This window comes from Coregonus lavaretus (assembly GCF_964263955.1).
Source record: "Coregonus lavaretus genome assembly, chromosome: 18".
Lineage (NCBI taxonomy): Eukaryota > Metazoa > Chordata > Actinopteri > Salmoniformes > Salmonidae > Coregonus > Coregonus lavaretus.
In genome coordinates, this window is record NC_140005.1 from 17,252,104 (window position 1) to 17,275,458 (window position 23,355).

Consider the following 23,355-nt stretch of genomic DNA (forward strand, 5'->3'; position numbering starts at 1 on the left):
TTTTATTTTTTATTTTTTTACCTTTATTTAACTAGGCAAGTCAGTTAAGAACAAATTCTTATTTACAATGACGGCCTACACCGGCCAAACCCGGACAACGCTGGGCAAATTGTGCGCCGCCCTATGGGACTCCCAATCACGGCCAGTTGTGATACAGCCTGGAATCGAACCAGGGGGTCTGTAGTGACGTCTCAAGCATTGAGATGCAGTGCCTTAGACCGCTGCGCCACTCGGGAGCTGTAACTCAGTAAAATATTTGACATAGTTGCATGTTGCATTTATATTTTTATTCAGTGTATTTACCATGCTTGTTTCCATGTTTATATATATATATATATATTGCTATTGAGGACTGATTCTCAATTTACTGGCATGGTTAAATAAATAAATGAAATATATGGCTGATGTGGCTGTTTCTATCACATTACCTTGAACAGGTTCAACGGATCACATTTTGTTTTCCTCCTTTATTCTATTTCACCTTTTGACGGCCTGTCTCCCAGCATTGCTGTTCCCCCGTGGAGTGTGTGTATGGTTCTTGACAGAGCAGAGTGTAATGTGTGATAGATCGCACTTCAGGGACCTGATAATCACATCACCCTCTATCGCCTATCAGCTGGCCACCGCAGGACACCCTTCACACGGACACAGGGAGCCCTCACACCCCCCTCCTCTCCCTATCTCTTTCCTCCTTTCCAAGACCTCAGTATCTGTCTCTCTTTAATTCATTCTTTCTTTGCCGTGTTTCCTTCTGCAAATTGCAACTGACCACAGAGCCATAATATAAACAAAGTGGAACACAGCATGCAGAAACTATAAGCTAAATTCCTTCCTCCTCTCACACCATGAAGGGCACTGAGGCAGGGAAATACCCCGCTTTCAAATCAATAAAAAAATGCTTTATTGACATGGGAAACATGTTTACATTGTCAAAGCAAATGGAATAAACAATAAAAGGGAACTAAACAAGGAAAATAAACAAAATCAGTAAACATTACACTCATAAGTTTTACAAGAATATCGACATTTCAAATGTTCTATTATTGACTATGTACAGTGTTGTAACAATGTGCAAATGGTTGAAGTATGAAAGGGAAAATAAACAGATAAATAAGTTGTATTTACAATGTTGTTTGTGCTCCACATGGTATTTCACCTAACCGATATGGGAGTTTATCAATGTTTGATTTGTTTTAAAATTCTTTGTGGGTCTGTGTGATCTGTGGGAAATAATGTGTCCCTAATGTGGTTATACATTTGGCAGGAGGTTAGGAAGTGTAGCTCAGTGAGCACTTAGCCTGTCTTCTATTGAGAGCCAGGTCTGCCTGTGGCGGCCTCTCTCAATAGCAATGCTATTGGTTGCTCTGTTTTTTTGTTGATTATTTTCAGTGTATCAAATAGTTATCTTATCCCTTTTTTATAATTTGGTTGGGTCTAAATGTGTTTCGGTCCTGGGGACCAGCTGGCTGAGGGGACTCTTCTCTAGGTTAATCTCTCTGTAGGTGAGGGCCTTGTGGTGGCATGTGTGGGCATCACTTCCTTTAGGTGGCTGTAGAATTTAACAGCTCTTTTCTGGATTTTGATTCTGGATTTTGATAACTAGCGGGTATAGTCATAATGCATTGTTTGGGGTTTTGCGTTGTACACCAAGTATATTTTTGCAGAATTCTGAATGCAGTCTCTCAATTGGGTGTTTGTTCCATTTTGTGAATTCTTGGTTGCTGAGTGGACCCCAGAACTCACAACCATAGAGGGCAATGGGTTCGATAACTGACTTAAGTATTTTTAGCCAGATCCTAATTGTGATGTTGAGTTTTATGTTCCTTTTGATGGCATAGAAGGCCCTTCTTGCCTCGTCTCTTAGATCGTGGTCCTCTGTAGCTCAGCTGGTAGAGCACGGCGCTTGTAACGCCAAGGTAGTGGGTTCAATCCCCGGGACCACCCATGCACAAAAAAAAATAAAAATGTATGCACGCATGACTGTAAGTCGCTTTGGATAAAAGCGTCTGCTAAATGGCATATTATTATTATTATTATTATCGTTCACAGCCTTGTGGCAGTTACCTGTGTTGTTGATGTTTAGGCCGAGGTAGGTATATTTTTTTGTGTGCTCTAGGGCAACGGTGTCTAGATGGAATTTGTATTTGTGGTCCTGGCAACTGGACCTTTCTTGGAACACCATTATTTTTGTCTTACTGAAATTCACTGTCAAGGCCCAAGTCTGACAGAATCTGTGCAGAAGATCTAGGTGCTGCTATAGGCACTCTTTAGTTGGGGAAAGAAGCACCAGATCATCAGCAAACAGTAGACATTTGATTTCTGAGTCCAGTAGGGTGAGGCCGGGTGCTGCAGACTGTTCTAGTGCCCTTGCCAATTCATTTATATGTGACCCACCACCTGGATTCGCTCCTATGTAGCAACATTTGAAATTGTGTTTTTTACATTGGATAAAAGTAGAGACTCCAAGCTAGAAAGTGGTATATCATACACTGCAGTTGAGGAACAATGGAAAAGTAATTCTGTTTTGAAAGTTGATAAACTTGAGAAAATGGCCCTTGAATGTGTTGGTACACCTACTGGAGAGCTCCTCTTTGTCTACACCCATTCAGCATCGTTCATACCCTCTTAAGTCTTAGCCCCACCCATATCTTTAAGGATTCACGTGAGGCCATGTGCTAAACAGAGTGAGTAGTATTGTAAAGAACCAAAGATTTCAAGACTAAAAGTGGTAAAAGTAGTAGCCTGCAATAAGGAAAAACTCCAAGTAAAAATACACCATCTAGTCCTTGGCCTATATCCTAATCTGACTTTGGTGCAAGTCATGTTGTTCTTCACATTACCGTCTTTGATTTTATTTGATATAGTGTGTGTTTACCAAATTTTATTTGTCACATGCACAGGATACAAAAGGTGTAAACGGTACAGTGAAATGGTTACTTGCATAATAGAAATATCAAAAACAGAAAGTGTCCAGATACAAATATTTTATGACGCTTACCCAGATACACTTTTCTAAATTGATGGGTCATGTGAAATAAATGCTATAACCACCCACCCAGACACATCTAGCTAAGTGGATTGGTCACTGTTGTCTATACATTTACACATGTTCATGAAATACAATTAATGGCTGTAATCATCCCCAGACACACCTGTATAACTTGATGGGTCATGTAGTCATCTGGCAAAGTGTAGTCTTTTGTTTAGACATGTAGCTAAACAATGAACCGACAGTCCCACTCCTCTTCAATGGCTGTGCGAAGTTGCTGGATATTGGCGGGAACTGGAACGCGCTGTCGTACACGTCAATCCAGAGCATCTCAAAACATGCTCAATGGGTGACAAGTCTGGTGATTATGCAGGCCATGGAAGAACTGGGACATTTTCAGCTTCCAGGAATTGTGTACAGATCTTTGCAACATGGGGCTGTGCATTACCATGCTGAAACATGAGGTGATGGCGGTGGATTAATGGCATGACAATGGGCCTCAGGATGTCGTCACGGTATCGCTGTGCATTCAAACTGCCATTGATAAAATGCAATTGTGTTCATTGTTCGTAGCTTATGCCTGCCCATTCATTTACATTTTACATTATTTAGCAGACGCTCTTATCCAGAGCGACTTACAGGAGCAATTAGGGTTAAGTGCCTTGCTCAAGGGCACATCGACAGATTTTTCACCTAGTTGGCTCGGGGATTAGAACCAGCGACCTTTCGGTTACTGGCACAACGCTCTTAACCACTAAGCTACCTGCCACCCCATAACCAACACCACGGGGCACTCTGGTCACAACGTTGACATCAGCAAACCGCTCGCCCACACAACGCCATACACGTTTGTCTGCGGTTATGAGGCCGGTCGGACGTACTGAAAAAATTTATGGTAGAGAAATGAACATTAAATTCTCTAGCAACAGCTCTGGTGGACATACCTGAGGTCAGCATGCCAAATGTACACGCCCTCAAAACTTGAGACATCTCTGGCATTGTGTTGGGTGACAAAACTGCACATTTTAGAGTGGCCTTTTATTGTCCCCAGCACAGGGTGCACCTGTGTAATGATCTTGCTGTTTAATCAGATTCTTGATATGCCACACCTGTCAGGTGGATGGATTCTCTTGACAAAGGAGAAATGCTCACTGACAGGGAGGTAAATCAAATGTGTGAGAAATATGCTTTGTGTGTATGGAACATTTCTGGGATCTTTTGTTTCAGCTCATGAAACATAGGACCAACACTTTACATGTTGATTTATATTTTTGTTCAGTGTAGGTTGAATGTTAGCTAACATTAGGCTATAACTAGCAAAACTAGCAAATGGGTTTCTGATTCGAATAATATTACTACACAGATCATACATGTAACGTTAGCTAGCGAGCCAGCAAGCTAACGTTTGCTAACTAGCAAACAGTACGCTTTAACTTGCAATGAAAACAACTTTGACAAAATTAGAAACGCATAATATTTGAAAATGTAGCTAGACCCTTACCCGTATACGTGGATGAACGCTTCACGGCAGACTGGAACCATTTAACTCTGTTTTGTTTGTATCTACATTGTTTGGCCAGCATTGTGTCAAGTCGCTCTGGTTCACACTGACCGTGGCGTGTACAGAAGGTAGCCCATCACAACTGATTTGTCGATAACACCTACTAAATTCAGGGCATCAATGTTGTTGAGAAAAGTAGCAAAACTTTTGCAGTTCTCGATGGCTAACGTTCTATCTTTCAAAAAAGCTGCGGTAGAAAGGATTATCAACACATACTTGCCCATTTTAACTGCACACTTGTTTTTCGTGTACATTGAATATATAATGTAATATGCTTTCACCCCAACACCACTTTCCATCAATTTGTATAGCAGACCCTCAAGCCAAATTGAGTCAAAAGCTTTTTTGAAATCAACAAAGCATGCGTTTTGTTTGTTTGTCAATAAGGGTGTACAAGGTGTATATGTGGTTTGTCGTACGGTATTTAGGTATGAAGCCAATTTGACATTTGCTCAGGACATTGTTTTCACTGAGGAAATGTTGGAGTCTGCGGTTGATGATACTGCAGAGGACTTTTCCAAGATTGCTGCTGACGCATATTCCACGTTAATTATTGAGGTCAAATTTGTCTCCACTTTTGTGGATTGGGGTGATCAGACCTTGATTCCAAATATTAGGGAAGATGCCAGAGCTGAAGATAATGTTTAAGAGTTTAAGAATAGCAAATTTGAATGTGTGGTCTGTATATTTTATCATTTTGTTTAGTATACCATCAACACCACAGGCCTTTTTGGGTTGCAGGCTTTGTATTTTGTCCTGTAGCTCATCCAATGTAATTGGAGAATCCAGTGGGTTCTGGTAGTCTTTAATAACTGATTCTAGGTTTTGTAAATTAGCATGTATATGTTTTTGCTCTTGGTTCTTTGTTATATGGCCGAAAAGATTGGAGAAGTGGTTTATCAATACATCTCCATTTTGGATAGATAACTCTTCATGTTGTTTGTTTAGTGTGTTCTAATTTCCCAGAAGTGATATGATTCTATGAATTCATCAAAATCAATTAGCTGTTTTCTGTCATGCTGTTCTTCCTTTTTCTTAGTGCTTTTCTGTGTTGTGTTCATGTTTCACTATAGTGAAGGCATTGGATAGGTTTCTCAATTTCTTAGGTTTTTGCATTTTTAATCAAACCATTTTTCATTGTTAGTTGTCTTAGGTTTTCTGCTGGAATTAAGATTTGATATATTAGCTGATAGTTCAAATATATTGTTCAGGCTTTCCTACTGCTACATTTACACATTCACTATTGCAGGAAAACATTTTGTCCAGGAAATTGTCTAGGAGGGATTGGATTTGTTTTTGGTCAATTGTTTTTTGGTAGGTTTCTACACTACCCTCCTTCAAGCTATAGCATTTCTTAATAGTTTGCAGTTTGTTCGGCTTCGATGCCTCATGATTGATTATTGCTGCGTTCAAGTAGATTGTGATTTTGCTGTGATCTTATAGAGGTGTCAGTGGGCTGACTGAACGCTCTGAGAGACTCTGGGTTGAGGTCGGTGATAAAGTAGTTTACAGTACTACTGCTAAGAGATGAGCTATAGGTGTACCTACCGTAGGAGTCCCCTCAAAGCCTACCATGGAATATGTACATACCCAGCGTGCGAGAGAGCTGCAGGAGTTGTGACCCGTTTTTGTTGGTTGTGTTGTTGTATGTCTAGGGGGGCATAGCTCTCTTTTTCTCTGTCCCTCTGTGACCCAGTCCCTCCACTATTCCAGAGGAACCAGATCCATGACTCAATATGCCTATATTTAGTCATTCACTCACCCCAACACCAGACCTGGTCCTTTGAACCCACGGCTCATTACCTTCAACAACACTAGCTTTCAAATGGAATCAAACTGATCAAAATCAACTTAAAAGAAACATAACCAAAATATGGTGAACAATAACAGCTTTTGGGTGTGATACTGTGTTTTCTCGTTATCTTTCATAGGCCTGGGAGTATGTTTCAAACATCAACACTGCTAGACAACGTAAGCTTGTAAATAAAAAAACACACATACATTTGAGTTGGAGTGGTGGCTGTATCAGCCCATTTAGAGACTGGCTGCCAGACTCTGGCATTTTCCCACAACATATTAACCCAGGCAGGGAGGGAGATGATGACAGTGAGCCTCTAGTCTGTCTCGGCACAGTTACAGCTCTGTTAACACTGACAGTTAAAAACCATCATCAGCTTTATAACACCATACACTGTAAAGGAAGAGACTATTTCATACCAGCAGCAGAGTGGGCTGTGGAATGCTAATCAATCCAGTGAAAAAGAACAGACATAACACACCATGTTATGTCAACACTGCATACACACATGTTCTCATAATGCTGTGAAGCACAGAGAGAGAGATCAAGAGAGAGAGAGAGAGCTCCACTAATGAGAGAATACGAGGCTTGCTCCTCCTCAGAGACTTGCAGTCAGTGTGTGTGTGTGGTTATGTAAGGATGCTTCACTACTGGAGGAGAGGACAGCATGGCTGTCTTGGCTGAGGAGGGACAGGAGCAGTACAACAGTCTGGAAATGTGAGGAATGAGCCCTGACGTACGTGTGTGTGTGTGTTTGATGGAAAGGGAGATGGAAGAGTTGGTGAACGACAGAGATTAATGTAATATAGTGACAGAAAGAAAGATAGAGGGGAAAGATGGATCGAGAAATATAAAGATTGAGTGAAGACGGAGAGATAAAACAAAGAAACAGAGAGAGAGAGAGTCCAGAGCAGAGGATCTGGATTAGGATAAGAGCTAACAGATGTGCTCTAATGCATCTGCATGTCATCCAGCCATGCCTAGAGCATTACAGGGAGGGAGGGAGGGGGGAGGAGAGCGAGAACCAGAGAGTCGCAGAGAGATGGCATTTAAAAAGGGGCAATCAGCAGTTGCTACAGCCATTTCTAGACTTATAAATTAATTACATTTACTCTTTGATTATTTTATATTTACTCAAGAATATAACTTATAAATGCCTCATGATCTCAGTTGAACTGTCCTACCCCATCAGAACCCAAAATATAAGCTTATTTTACTCCAATGTTTGCAAACAAAGTAAATGTTAACAAACACTGTATAGCCTCAAAACATAGTCAAAACTATCATTTTGATATCATGGATGGTCAGTCCTTGCATCCATAGCGGTCTATGAATTTGAGAGTGAATACATTTCTCCAGCCCAATCCCTCAGCTTTTTAACAAAACAGTGGCAGTGAATGCGCTTTGTTATTGTTTAAATAGCTGATTGGACCTTTAACAGGGATTTTTCATCTCTCCTCACTATCAGAAAAACCAGTGACCTTTTTCTGTCAGTAGGTTGAACCTGGCATTCCTGAAAAAGGAGCTATAGCCAGTAACCCGAGGGCCTGAGGTGGTTGTATGGGTAGCGTTAGTCAGGACTGCAGCTCTAACAAACTTGAGGAATGCTCTGTACTTGGGCTGGATGGGTATAGCGTGGCCCAACATGCTCCTAAAATCATCATTGTGCAATAGCTGGATCCAGAGGTTTCTATCAAGAAAAGGTAAATAGAAAGTTCTGGCTGGATCTAGCCAGCAGCAAATCAATGCTTGGTACACCAATACAGATATACACTTGAATCTGAGCATGAGGCAATTTGTTTGGACGCTGACAATGGCAGACATGGGCATGGTAGTGGTAGGTGCTCCTGGGATAGACTACAGCGCTGACAGAGCCACTGCGCTGAAAGATCATGGGAAATGTAGTTTTGAAGAGGTGTAATGGGTTCACAAGTTCCCACAGCAGATGCAGGGCAGAGTTCATCCAGAGTGCATCCTCTGATGCCAGGTGGTCATTATTCATTCAGCATCAAGCCCTTATCCACACACGCAAGACAGACACTGACACAGAAAAACACATGTTGACATTAACTGAAGGAGGGGCAAGTGTGTTACCTCCCCTCCCTCCCAAAGCTTTTAAGTCTTCAAACAAGATTAATACAAACATCACAGGGCCGGCAGTCAGAGAGGCAGAAGAACAACTCCTGAATCAGAGTCCCAGAATAAGAGCATAATACACTGTGTATACAAAACATTAAGAACACCTTCCTAATATTGAGTTGCACCCACTTTTTCCCTCAGAACAGCCTCAATTCGTTGGAGCATGGACTCTACAAGGTGTCGAAAGCATTGCACAGGGATGCTGGCCCATGTTGACTCCAATGCTTCCCACAGTTGTGTCAAGTTGGCTGGATGTCCTTTGGGTGGAGGAAACTGTTGCGCGTGAAAAAACCAGCAGCGTTGCAGTACACAAACCGGTGCGCCTGGCACCTACTGGCACCTAAATATTTTGTCACCTTCTGAATGGCACACATACACAATCAATTGTCTCAAGGTTTAAAAATCCTTCTTTAACCTGTCTCCTCCCCTTCATCTACACTGTTTGAAGTGGATTTAACAAGTGACATCAATAAGGGATTATAGCTTTCACTGGTCAGTATGTTATGGAAAGAGCAGGTGTTCTTAATGTTTTGTACACTCAGTGTATATAAGGAGTTAATGTATATAGACTATCATATAAGAAATTCACAGGAGGAAAGTACAGTAGCTAGGTTCCACCAGAAGCTGCTGAACATGAGTCTATCAACAGTGAGAGAAAGGATATAGGCCTATCCTTCCAAATGTATTTATTGTCTTAAAGTTGATCACGTCTCGTGTCAAAGGTGAGGTCTCAATGAAAGATGGAGAGCAGAGCGAGGAGGTTTGACTTTGTGTCTGCTCTCTTATCTCTCTCACACAGTTGTGACTCTGGAGATGTCAGAGGAGTAGGGGAGTTCCTCCTGGCTCAGCCCACAGCAGCAGAAGAGGCATCAGACTGTCAGAAGCTTGCTCCATAGTGAGATATGATGACCTGTGACCTGCCAGGGGCCAACCGGCACACCACCCGAGGGGGAGAGGCATCAGTCACACAGCTAACAACATGACCACTGGTCAAGGCATAGCAGATGGAGGTCAGGGAGAGAGGGAGGGTGGAAGGAGAGAGGGAAGGGGGTGAGACAGTGAAAGATATGGAGAGGACATGAGAGAAGGTGGGAAGGAGGCAGGGAAGAAGAGGGAGGAAAAGAAGGACGTGTGCGAGACACGTGTGGGAAGGAGTAGGGATGTGACAAATGGAATATTTTTCATAACGTTTAAACTGCCATTTTTTAAAATCGGTTCTGTTAAAACCGTTAAAAATTCATAAAATTCCACGTGTTTGGGTCTCAAGGTGAGTCCATTTCAGATGGTTAAGCATTGCACCTGTACTACCCATTACTGTACCTTAATTCCACCTCACAATGTTTACATTTCCTCATTTTGTAATGCCATACAGGACTTTGCTGCTGTCGCTTGCCTTTCTCTGCCATTTTTCCAACTGTTAACGACGATGACGTAGTGGTGGAGAGTCGACTCCAAAATAATTGATTCCTCAACTCCTTGCACATCGACTCCCGGTGTTAACTCCCATTTTTGAGTGTCAAGATCCGATTCAGTATTTTGGGGATGGAGGAGACTGATTAGTTGCTGCACTTCCGAGAACACAAACACTTGCATCTTTCATAGCGAGCTAGCGAGGGAGGGACGGAGAGAGAGGAGAGGGGCACAGTATAGGCAGGTCAGCCACCAGTCATACAGAATCAGAACTGTGCACTAGGCCTATCTATCGGCAATCAACAGCAATGGAATTCTGTACCTCGCAATTTCTTGGCTTGCAATATCACGCAACAAGGCCTATCATCAATGAATAGGCTTTTGAGATGAGCGAGATCTGCGAACGTGCACGGGTTTGCGTCACGCTGTTCACAGCGTGGTAGCCAGGGCACTAAAACAGAGAGGTTGAGCTTCGCGCTTCAACGCTCTTAGTTGTTTCTGAAATTTAACCACTATGCCAGGGCTATTAAAAACTCTTACCCTACGAGGTCCAGAGCCTGCTGGGTTTCTGTTCTACCTGATAATAATGAATTGCAAGCACCTGGTGTTCCAAATCTAAATCAGTCCCTGATTAGAGGGGAACAATTATCAAATGCAGTGGAACTGGCTTCGAGGTCCAGAGTTGCGTTTGAGGGCACTATGCTGTTTACTTTTTTAAAACGTAGGTTAGGGATTTTTCTTAACGTTAAGGATCCCAATTTCGTTTAAATGTTTTAACTTTCACACCCCTAGGAGTGAGTGTTTGTGAGACAGGGATGATTGTGAAGGAGGGAGAAATACAGTACATGGAGCTAATAGGGAGGTCTTCTTACCGATCTGTCTCTCCAGGTCTGCAGCCTCGTCAGGTGTTGCTCGGGGCAGGACCCCCGGGTCACTGAAGCTGGTCCTGAAGAGAGTCCCCAGCACAAAGACAAACAGCACACCCCCTATCACTGGGATGGCTGGGGTGAGCTGCACCGACAGGAAGGGACAGCTAAGGGAGAGAGGAGAGAGAGGCAGAGTTAGACTCATACAGATCTTCAGTGTATGCAAGTACTGAAGTATTCAAAGCAGGCTGCACTAAGTCAAACACTTGACCATCATGAGAATCGGTGGCACGTGTTTGTAGGCCAAGAAAGTGTAGGTTCGGAAGTGGGTATGGGTGAGCAGAAGTGAGGCATTCTGTTACTGTAAGTCGGACACTTACTATGAAAAACTGTACTATAGAGTTGAGCCTTGCTCACAAAGTTCTCTACCACACCAGGCATGATGTGACCACTGTAGGCCAGGAATATAAGGAAGAGGGACTGCACCTGATCAGACTGGTAAACCGTTCATAATGTCACATATGTGTCAAAATGTCATTAACAAAACACTCAACATTGAACTGTGCCCAAATTCACAACATAGAGGGAGAGGTGATCCTAAACATGCATTATTGTCTCTCAGAGAGGATTGATTGCTGTGAGGAGGCAAGATGACATGGAACAGGGCACAGAGAGGTGAGGGGGCACCATTATTATATTAGTATGATGTTCAACAGCAGGAGGGGAAATGCCTGCAACGGGAGGACAAGCATTACTGCCTTTCACAGAGCACTTACGCTACTTACACTCTCATTCATTGATTGTGGTTTGAAAGTCAATGCCAAGCAAAATCCCATTCGATCATAAAGGCCACGCTATGGCCTCTAAAATGCAGTGATAGGTTGCTGAGAGTGGTAAGTGGGTGAGAGGTAGCATACATCCCTGTGTGTGTGTGTGGACAGAGGTGAGACGAGAGGTAAAACTATCTATAGTCACGTTTTACATCAGTCTTAGTTCGCACTATGTGAGAACCTGAAAACATGGCATGCTAGGAAAGACTAGGTAATAGGGGTGTAGATAACATGTCACTCATGTGCAAGGTTCTACGTGGTCTAAATAACTCAACTGGCTAGTTTGCCTGTCTGTAAAGAACAGGGTGGCCTCTACGTTCATCCTACTGCTCTGATTGGATAGAGTGAAGTTGTATTTCTCCATCCACTCGCTTAATAATTTATCCCGATCACTTTTCCTCCATGTTTTTGGTCTGATAATATAGATTGCTGCTGCCTGCTGCTATGATAAACCACACGGCGAGGACGTTTGCTATTAAGCTATAAATGTGTATAATAAGCGGGGCAAGTGTAAAACTAAAAGATGAAAACGCTGAGTGACAGCCAACTTGTCTGCCCGCTGCAAGTTGAGGGAGGACACAGAAACACACACACACCTCCACGCACTGCTTCTAATCTGCAGCTTTTTTGCAGTGAGGTATTTTGCCAACATCAATTTAGGCATATTAAAACATGTTTTTTTTCTCCGATAACGAATATAATCTGATCTGACTTCAAACTGTCAATTTCCGGATACGATTACGAGTATGGCCATGTCAGCACAACCCTACTAGGTAAGCAAAGATATTGTGAATCAGGGAGCTGTGGTGGTTGACTATTCAGCAGAAGCATGTTCCTTCCAGGCGGATGTAGGTCATCCTGAATGTATAACCATCACCCTTCTCCAGATGGCAACACCTTGGGAGACCGCTGTGCTGCAGAGCCAGGGTGGAAGCCAGGGACAGAGGGTGGGAGCCAGCACTCCCACCAACCTGGCCACACTATTATAAGCCTGCCATTCTTTGGTGCTTGAGTGGAGGATGGGAGTCCAAAGCTGAAGCTAAGGATCCACCAATGTTCAAACAATGGCTGGTAAAAAAGTAACCATCTCAGCTTTCAGATGATCTCACGTCGACTAGCCAAAATGAATACAGCCAAAACTATACAAAAAATGTGGCCAGGATGTGAGAGGTGGGTATTGATCGCCAGATTGGGGGTGTGACTGACAGAATCTTCCGATCCACTGGCTGTTCTTCTCCTTGTGTGTATCAGGTGTTTGTATCAGGTGTCTGCATGTGCCTGGCTTGCTGGCCTGCCCCGCCCCCAGGGCACACCCTGGTCCATACCCATCCCAAGTTCCCATCCCTCAGTAGGGCTGCTGCCAGGCCAGCTGGAGGACAGTACATCCTGTAGGCCTTATTAATACCACGACTGGGCAGCAGTTGCTGCCTCCAGCTGGCTAACATGCCAAATCGCCTAATTGGGACCTGCTATAGAAAGTGATAGTGAAACAGCGAGAGTAGCTCCTGTTTCACCAAGGTCCCTGAGCAGCAGAGAAAAATGAGATCCCACAGAAAGCGAGGGTAAAAGTAGAGCCATGTGGATGAAACAGGGTGGTAGTGTCCTCTGTCCTGCTGTCAGGGACATCAGCTAGGGTCTACTTTGCACAATGATGGGATAATAGCAGGGCTGGCTGGACTAATATCCCACGGTTCCTGTTCTGCCAGAGATGGACTGAATGTGATCTGCTGTGTGCTTGGAAATTGTGTGTGTGAGTTACAGACCAGTGGCAGGTCATAGTGAAAATCTTTCTACAGCTCATCCAAGGGTGAGCATACCAACTCACTGACATCAACACCCTCTCTGACACAGTCTGGAGATCAAATCAAATCACATTTTATTTGTCACATACATGTGTTTAGCAGATGTTATTGCGAGTGTAGCGAAATGCATGTGCTTCTAGCTCCGACAGTGCAGTAATATCTAACAAGTAATATCTAACAATTCCACAACATATACCCAATACACACAAATCTAAATAAGGAATGGAATTTAAGAATATATACATATGGACAAGCAATGACAGAGCGGCATGGACTAAGATACAGTAGAATATTATAGAATACAGTATATACATATGAGATGAGTAGTGCAAGATATGTAAACATTATTAAAGTGACTAGTGTTCCATTTCTTAAAGTGGCCAGTGATTTCAATAGGCAGCAGCAGCCTCTAATGTGCTATGATGGCTAATTAACAGTCTGATGGCCTTGAGATAGAAGCTGTTTTTCATTCTCTCGGTCCCAGCTTTGATGCACCTGTACTGATCTCGCCTTCTGGATGATAGCGGGGTGAACAGGCAGTGGCTCAGGTGGTTGATGTCCTTGATAATCTTTTTGGCCTTCCTGTGACATCGGGTGCTGTAGATGTCCTGGAGGGCGGGTAGTTTGCCCCCGGTAATGCGTTCGGCAGACCGCACCACCCTCTGGAGAGCCCTGCGGTTGCGGGTGGTGCAGTTGCCGTACCAGGCGGTGATACAGCCCGACAGGATGCTCTCAATTGTGCATCTGTAAAAGTTTGTGAGGGTTTTAGGTGCCAAGCCAAATTTCTTCAGCCTCCTGAGGTTGAAGAGGCTCTGTTGCGCCTTCTTCACCACACTGTCTGCGTGGGTGGACCATTTCAGTTTGTCAGTGATGTGTACGCCAAGGAACTTGAATCTTTCCACCTTCTCCACTGCGGTCCCATCAATGTGGATAGTGGGGTGCACCCTCTGCTGTTTCCTGAAGTCCACGGTAATCTCCTTTGTTTTGTGGTGTAGCAATGGAGTTGCAGAGAGACGGTGACTATGAATGCAGACAACCCATTACATGATGAAGCTCTCATTCCCATGAGTTAGTACAGACCCAGCGGATCCCCCTCCACCTCTGTCTGTTGAGAGATCATGTCGTTCTGAACACAGCTGTCCCTGTGGGGAGAGATTACAGTGAGGGAGATGTACTCCAGAGGCCTGCTCCTTCCCTGCCTGACGATGTAATCCATTACCAGGCCAAATCCCCCGAGCCAAGCTCGAGTCCTGCTAGAGCTGGAGCTTTAGATCTATAGCCCATCACCACCATGACCCTGCAGTTTAGCAGGCCTGAGTGGAACTAAGGGTCATTCACTCTGACATGTTTACATGTTTACATGTTAGTCATTTAGCAGACGCTCTTATCCAGAGCGACTTACAGTTAGTGATTACATCTTTTTTTTATACTGGCCCCCCGTGGGAATCGAACCCACAACCCTGGCGTTGCAAACGCCATGCCTTAGACCACTGCGCCACTCAGGAGATAATAGTAGTCCAATAGTGTGTCCATCAATCCAGTGCCGTTGTCAGCTTTTAATTATGGAAACCGCTAAGCAAGTTGGAATGAAACTACAGTTTCTGCTGTTATCATATGGATGGTACAGATACCTGTGGACCCTACCTGCTCCCTCTGTGGGAGGGTTAACCCAGGCTAGGATGAGCAGAGTGATTGTTCCTTTCTGCTCTTGATGCATCCAGGGCTTGTTAAACAGTAGAGATCCCTGCACTGAGAGCTAATCTCCACAGCCTTGGAGAGAAACAAAGGTCAAATTGCTGTTGTATTGTCATGGTGGAGCGCCAGAAAGGAACAGAATGTATGTACTATTTATATGTGGCTTTTTTGGCTTGATTGCAGGAGGGGAAATAACAAAAAGACACCCAACCGATTCAGCCCACTTATCCAGGGTCCAACACACAGCCCATACAAAACCATGAGACAACTACTGTAGGTAGGCGGTCTGGTTTTCACATAGCTGAACAGATAAGTGGATCAAACAAAGTCAAAATCAATTGTGTCATATTAAAAAGTGAGCTTTAGTTCTCAGCGCATCAAGAAAACAACAGACAACCAGAGGCCACACTAAGCTTATACTGTTATTGTTTTGGGATAGGCTATTATCACTACTGATGTAGGATTTTAATTTGATCATTCTTTTGTTGCTGATAATTTTCCTGCACCGCAGGAAATGCAGATGAGCTTCATGATTTACATAAATTCACTGAAAACACTCAATAACACAAGGTTATATTAATAACATTATTGCACTTTTTATGTAGCCAAATTTTGGCCAGCTAATCGCTACAGGATTATTTTGCTGCGACAATACTGGTCAAATTAAGATTCTAGATATGTAGTAGTACACCAGAGTGGGCAGAATAATACATCTCACAGATGACCTGAATCTCTGGTCCCTACCGCCAGTACTTCTCCTTGCTCTGGAGAGCTCACACAGTAATGGAGGGTGATAAAGCATTCTGACCCATAAGCACTCGTGTGTTTATCCCTGTCAATGCAGGCCAGATGCAAGGCTTGCTGATTGATTCAATTTACAACACACAGCAGGCTGGAGAGGCCTAATCCCTGCCTGTTTTGCTCCAGCTAAAGTGAAGGGAACCCCACAGGACCTGCTGTGACATGAAATCCATTCAAGGTGAGCTGGTCTCATCTGTAGGGAATAGACAAGGTTTAACGGTTCAACGCCTTAGAAAGAGACAGGTGCCTGAAAATGTAAGACATGAAGAGCTAAGGGAATCACGACGAGCAGTAAAACATGGTAGGCCTAATTGTTTGAAAAGCACTAGGTTACACTACTGACCAAAGCGGTTTGACACAAGAAAAAAACCCAATCCAAATGCATTGAGTGGAAAGGTTTTAGGGGCAGTCTCTCAAGCCCTACACTGTGAGTCCATTTAGCCAGAAAAAGCAGACAGAGACATGACAAATCTCTAGGAAATAAAAATGAATGTCCAATGTCATTACTGGAGCTCTTTTCTTCTACCCATTCAGTCTGATTGATCACACATCACATTGATGAATCCAGCAATTACCAGAGCTGAGAAATCACTAAGAATGTGAAGCGCTTTACAAGGCTCAGGTGAGGAAATATCTCCACAGCCCATCTCTGCGAAGCAAGGTTGGCGTAGCTTTCAAGTAGTCTGTGTCTCATCCTAAGAATTTGAAAGCATTTCTGCTCTGTGCTTTTCATGTCAAAGTGTTCATGATGTTCTGACCCAAGGACAGCCAGAGGGTAATTAGTAAAGCTTTTACAGACTGTAGGCTATGTTGGCCAGGGAAACCACCGCATAAAACCCTTGGACAGTTTGTTTGTTCTTTGATGACTTGTTTTAATTCCAAACCACTTAAGCCTGTCACGTATCCTAAAATATAACTCATTAACATGACATCATGGTTGAGGGAGGGAGGCAAGCCTGCTTTGGCTCGAGTGTTTAGAATGTCGAGGTAACAATTGATGCCAACTGCATGAAAATAATTGTATCTTCTTTAGCATAGCCTAACATGCTGGTTAGGTGTTTTAACCACTTGTGGATGGAGTGATCAAACATTGACTTTCTATTTTAAGTTTTGTCAAGCTTTTATGAAAGTACACAAAAAATATAACACACACAACATGCAACAATTTCAAAGGTTTTACTGAGTTACAGTTCATATAAGGAAATCAGTCCATTGAAATAAATTCATTAGGCCCTAATCTATAGATTTCCCATGACTGGGAATACAGATATGCATCTGTTGGTCACAGATACCTTTAAAAATTGGTAGGGGCTTGGATCAGAAAACCATATTAGTATCTGGTGTGACCACCATTTGCCTCATGCAGCGCGACATCTCCTTTGCATAGAGTTGATCAGGCTGTTGATTGTGGCCTCTGGAAGGTTGGCCCACTCCTCTTCAATGGTTGTGCGAAGTTGCTGGATATTCTTTGTCCTCCAAACACGACGAGTTGAGTTTTTACCAAAAAGTTCTATTTTGGTTTCATCTGACCATATGACATTCTCCCAATCCTATTCTGGATCATCCAAATGCACTCTAGCAAACTTCAGACGGGCCTGGACATGTACTGGCTTAAGCAGGGGGACACGTCTGGCACTGCAGGATTTGAGTCCCTGGCGGCGTAGTGTGTTACTGATGGTAGGCTTTGTTACTTTGGTCCCAGCTCTCTGCAGGTCATTCACTAGGTCCCCCTGTGTGGTTCTGGGATTTTTGCTCACCGTTCTTGTGATCATTTTGACCCCACGGGGTGAGATCTTGCATGGAGCCCCAGATCGAGGGAGATTATCAGTGGTCTTGTATGTCTTCCATTTACTAATAATTGCTCCCACAGTTGATTTCTTCAAACCAAGCTGCTTACCTATTGCAGATTCAGTCTTCCCAGCCTGGTGCAGGTCTACAATTTTGTTTCTGGTGTCCTTTGACAGCTCTTTGGTCTTAGCCATAGTGGAGTTTGGAGTGTGACTGTTTGAGGTTGTGGACAGGTGTCTTTTATACTGATAACAACTTCAAACAGGTAGGTGCCATTAATACAGGTAACAAGTGGAGGACAGAGGAGCCTCTTAAAGAAGAAGTTACAGGTCTGTGAGAGCCAGAAATCTTGCTTGTTTGTAGGTGACCAAATACTTATTTCCACCATAATTTGCAAATAAATTCATTAAAAATCCTACAATGTGATTTTCTGGATTTTTTTTCCTCATTTTGTCTGTCATAGTTGACTTGTACCTATGATGAAAATTACAGGCCTCTCTCATCTTTTTAAGTGGGAGAACTTGCACAATTGGTGGCTGACTAAATACTTCCCCCCCCCCCCCCCCCCCCCCCACTGTATACCCCGGGTATGGTACAGAAACGGTATGAAGATATGGATACCGCCCAACCCTAGCACAAAACACATCATCCAATATCTCACCCCATGAACGCCCTCCTGACTGTGTAGACTAAATGCTAAGTTTACTGACAGACAGTAAAGGAGTGTGCTTCCCTAGAGTGTATGATGAAATTCATTCCAACAAACCAAGTTAAAGGGAAGTCCGTGAATTCAGCTTTAGCTTTGATATCGAAATTGTAGCAGCAAACAAGATGGAAGTAATTACAGCGTAGGGAGACAATTTGTCTCTTGGCATAACTTTCCTCTTAGTTTTCAAGACATGTTTTTTATGTGGTTTAGCACAAAGGGAATTGAGTTACTTTTTCCCTGCCACATGTCATTACACAGAAATCTGATAAACATTACAGCAGTCTGACGATCATCGACTGAGTTGTTTTGTGTATTTGTGCATGACTTAATGTATGATGTTGCCTAAGGGTAATATTCCAGCACCCCACCCAGTTTACGTTCCGTACAGTGATCAGGTTCTCAGAGCAGGCTGTTTTAGCCCATGTTGAAAGGTTTAGACTGAAATCTAAACATGTCTGTATAACTCTCTCACTGAGCTGCTTCTAATATTGTTCTAAGTCTGCACTGGTCCAGGATATTTCAAACACAAGAACAATGATCACGATAAAGGTCCACTGTCTCATGCAAACTAGGCATACTGAATTTGGATTCTCATACCAAGAATAAAGAAAATAATATCCAAGTAGCCCAAAGTTCCTGTATTTCTCTACATGAGCGCTCTGGGAATAGAAATAAAACATTTCCAACCGTGGGACAATGTTCTGCCCTGCATGAAGTTATGACTGACAAATCAAAACAGAGAATACAAAAATAAACAAACTAGGTCACTTATCAAATTCTGTGCAGGAAAGGGTGAACTTGTTTCTTGGCCTGTGAGATCAGTGTGTGCAGAGGTCAGTGATAGCAAAAAATCATGAGTGAAGCAGTTGGTCCATTTTGACCAGAGCAGCAAAACTCTTTCCTCTTCTAGGGCTTGCTCACGACACATTCCAGTAGTGTGACATCTCCAATAGGAGGCTATTGTAGGGTAGAGTCCTGCATCAGGTTAGATACCCACGGTTCCCTGCGGTTGACCCGCCCCGCCCAAAATAAAACATTGATAAAATAAAATCAGCTGGCGGGTGGAATTAAAACATTTCAACCCGTGAGCCGGCTCGCGGTTCAGAACAATTATTTTGCGGGTCGTAAATGTTTTAAAATAAATATATTTTTTGACAAACCCAAGAGCTAGTTGAATTGTGTTGCGAAAACCATTAGGCTATGTGAGCAGTGAGGCAGACATAACCTAGGCTACCAGCCATGCAGCAAGAGAGCGGAACAGGGAACTGTCCATTAGTAGGCCTATTGTGTGGAGCTGAAACATCAACATTTGTCCACATGCAGATAAATATTCCCACCCGCCACGCGACAATACATTGCCAAGTAAATTTTCCCTGACTCCTAGCTCAGGCGAAACAGAATAAATAAAAAGAACGTTTATGATGGTGAAATACACTATCATGGAAAGTCAAATCCCCGGTTCGGAACGAATTTGGAGGACAACAACCCGGTAGATGTTTACACAGCCTGGAGAAGCGCAAGCAGGTACAGTGAGGGAAAAAGGTATTTGATCCCCTGCTGATTTTGTACGTTTGCCCACTGACAAAGAAATGATCAGTCTATAATTTTAATGGTAGGTTTATTTGAACAGTGAGAGACAGAATAACAACAACAAAATCCAGAAAAACGCATGTCAAAAATGTTATGAATTTATTTGCATTTTAATGAGGGAAATAAGTATTTGACCCCCTCTCAATCAGAAAGATTTCTGGCTCCCTGGTGTCTTTTATACAGGTAACGAGCTGAGATTAGGAGCACACTCTTAAAGGGAGTGCTCCTAATCTCAGCTTGTTACCTGTACAAAAGACACCTGTCCACAGAAGCAATCAATCAATCAGATTCCAAACTCTCCACCATGGCCAAGACCAAAGAGCTCTCCAAGGATGTCAGGGACAAGATTGTAGACCTACACAAGGCTGGAATGGGCTACAAGACCATCGCCAAGCAGCTTGGTGAGAAGGTGACAACAGTTGGTGTGATTATTTGCAAATGGAAGAAACACAAAATAACTGTCAATCTCCCTCGGCCTGGGGCTCCATGCAAGATCTCACCTCGTGGAGTTGCAATGATCATGAGAACGGTGAGGAATCAGCCCAGAACTACACGGGAGGATCTTGTCAATGATCTCAAGGAGGCTGGGACCATAGTCACCAAGAAAACAATTGGTAACACACTACGCCGTGAAGGACTGAAATCCTGCAGCGCCCGCAAGGTCCCCCTGCTCAAGAAAGCACATATACAGGCCCGTCTGAAGTTTGCCAATGAACATCTGAATGATTCAGAGGAGAACTGGGTGAAAGTGTTGTGGTCAGATGAGACCAAAATGGAGCTCTTTGGCATCAACTCAACTCGCCGTGATTGGAGGAGGAGGAATGCTGCCTATGACCCCAAGAACACCATCCCCACCGCCAAACATGGAGGTGGAAACATTATGCTTTGGGGGTGTTTTTCTGCTAAGGGGACAGAACAACTTCACCGCATCAAAAGGACGATGGACGGCGCCATGTAGGAGTGGCTCAAGAAGAAGCACATTAAGGTCCTGGAGTGGCCTAGCCAGTCTCCAGACCTTAATCCCATAGAAAATCTGGAGGGAGCTGAAGGTTCGAGTTGCCAAACGTCAGGCTCGAAACCTTAATGACTTGGAGAAGATCTGCAAAGAGGAGTGGGACAAAATCCCTCCTGAGATGTGTGCAAACCTGGTGGCCAACTACAAGAAACGTCTGACCTCTGTGATTGCCAACAAGGTTTTTTTATTTATTTTTACATGCGTTTTTCTGGATTTTTTTGTTATTATTCTGTCTCTCACTGTTCAAATAAACCTACCATTAAAATTATAGACTGATCATGTCTTTGTCAGTGGGCAAACGTACAAAATCAGCAGGGGATCAAATACTTTTTTCCCCTCACTGTATTTGTTTACAATATTTCAGTGAATTATCAGTTAATTATTTCATTAATTCAGGCTTTCATTCATTTAGACTATACAGCGGTCATATCATGTTTAAACCTGTGCAGCTGATAAACCTTTGAGTAGCTATTAGCCTACTAAATAAATGTAAGCTACTTTTGCAGCCTATAGCCTATTCGATTCTGGAAATTGATTATTTAAGTTTCAATTAAACTACTTGACCATCTAAACAATATTGAATGTAAAGGTATTGTTTTGTTATGTCGGCTATAGGCTTTCATTAGGTAAGAAGGCTTTTTTTCCAAAGCAATTTGAGTTGTCAATGTGCCGCATCGTGAAAATAAAACAGGCCTATCGTTCTTAATTCATGGCATGGTTTCCTTTCATCCAAATGTTGAATAGACATGCAGACAAATTCATTCATGCAGGGAATGGAATTAGCCTAATAGCCTACTACTCTGGATTTCTAAAAATAATTACATACATTTATGTTATTTGTCGGGTCATGGATCGGCTCTCGGAACAACTATGCAGGTGGGTCGGGTTGCGAAGAAAAATCTGTCCTGATGTCGGATATCGGGTGGGGCTCGGAATTGTTGTGGCCAGCGCGGGGTGGGTGCGGCTCCAAAAAACTGACCCGTGCAGGACTCTACTGTAGGGTAAGACAGGGGTGGGTGACACAGTAGATGTCCCACTGGGTTGAACGATGGCAGTGTAGACAGGACAGGTCCCCTAGAGACAACTAAATGCTCATTCAGGCTGAGAGATTGGGTCCAGAGAACACTCACTAGTCATGTAGCCTAGTACATGGTCGTCACTAGTTACCACAGCCAAAGTCATAAACCCCACCTATTTCTTCAATTGATATTCTTAAAATGTGATTTAACCCTAAACCCTAACCACACTGCTAACCTTATGCCTTACCGTACCCTTAAATGAAGACCAAAAACTACATTTTTGTTTTCATAGTTTCTACGATATCGCCAATTTTGACTTTGTGGATGTGCTATCTAGTAGAAACCCTAGTACATGCATGTGTGCATGTGTGATAACAGTCCTCTTTGACATAATAATAATAATAATAATAATATGCCATTTAGCAGACGCTTTTATCCAAAGCGACTTACAGTCATGCGTGCATACATTTTTTTTTTTTGTGTATGGGTGGTCCCGGGGATCGAACCCACTACCTTAGCGTTCCAAGCGCCGTGCTCTACCAGCTGAGCTACACATGTTTGTGTAACCACTTGTGTGACCTATTATACAACTTGATTGACTATTTTACAGCACTGTTATTTATAAATTGACAGTCTGTGGCAGAATACAATATCGCTGACTGAATGGAGCATATGGACTTTAATTGTCAAATGGAGAATGGCGCTGTTGTCGAGGTAACAAAGACTGGTCATACACATGCTTCACGTGCTGAAGTCATAAAGAGACAACAGTGCACTGGCATTTGCAGACAATGCTGGTCTTGACATTTCAGTCTTGTTATTGTTTTCATTGTGTAGAGACCGTCCATCCCCTCACCAGCATGTCTCCAATTAGAACACATCTATGGTGGAATAGCACAGTGTTTGCAACTATGGTGACCCAGAAGGTTAGTCCATGTTGGCATTGTCTACCAAGCATACCGATGACTCAGTCCGGGAGTAGGGCTGATGACTCAGTCCGGGAGTAGGGCTGATGACTCAGTCCGGGAGTAGGGCTGATGACTCAGTCCGGGAGTAGGGCTGATGACTCAGTCCGGGAGTAGGGCTGATGACTCAGTCCGGGAGTAGGGCTGATGACTCAGTCCGGGAGTAGGGCTGATGACTCAGTCCGGGAGTAGGGCTGATGACTCAGTCCGGGAGTAGGGCTGATGACTCAGTCCGGGAGTAGGGCTGATGACTCAGTCCGGGAGAAGGGCTGATGACTCAGTCCGGGAGAAGGGCTGATGACTCAGTCCGGGAGAAGGGCTGATGACTCAGTCCGGGAGAAGGGCTGATGACTCAGTCCGGGAGTAGGGCTGATGACT

The 23,355-nt window shown here is 43.4% G+C and overlaps 1 protein-coding gene across 4 annotated transcripts in view; it reads right to left on the minus strand.

Annotated features, from left to right (window-relative positions):
- LOC311146058 (palmitoyltransferase ZDHHC14-like) overlaps nucleotides 1–23,355 on the minus strand; it is a 104,781-nt gene that overhangs the window by 42,044 nt on the left and 39,382 nt on the right. For all 4 annotated transcript variants that reach the window (XM_084182522.1, XM_084182520.1, XM_084182521.1 and 1 more), the window contains exon 3: nucleotides 10,770–10,930. In XM_084182522.1, coding sequence (XP_084038648.1) covers nucleotides 10,770–10,930 — 161 coding nt within the window. The remainder of the gene's footprint in view (nucleotides 1–10,769; nucleotides 10,931–23,355) is intronic.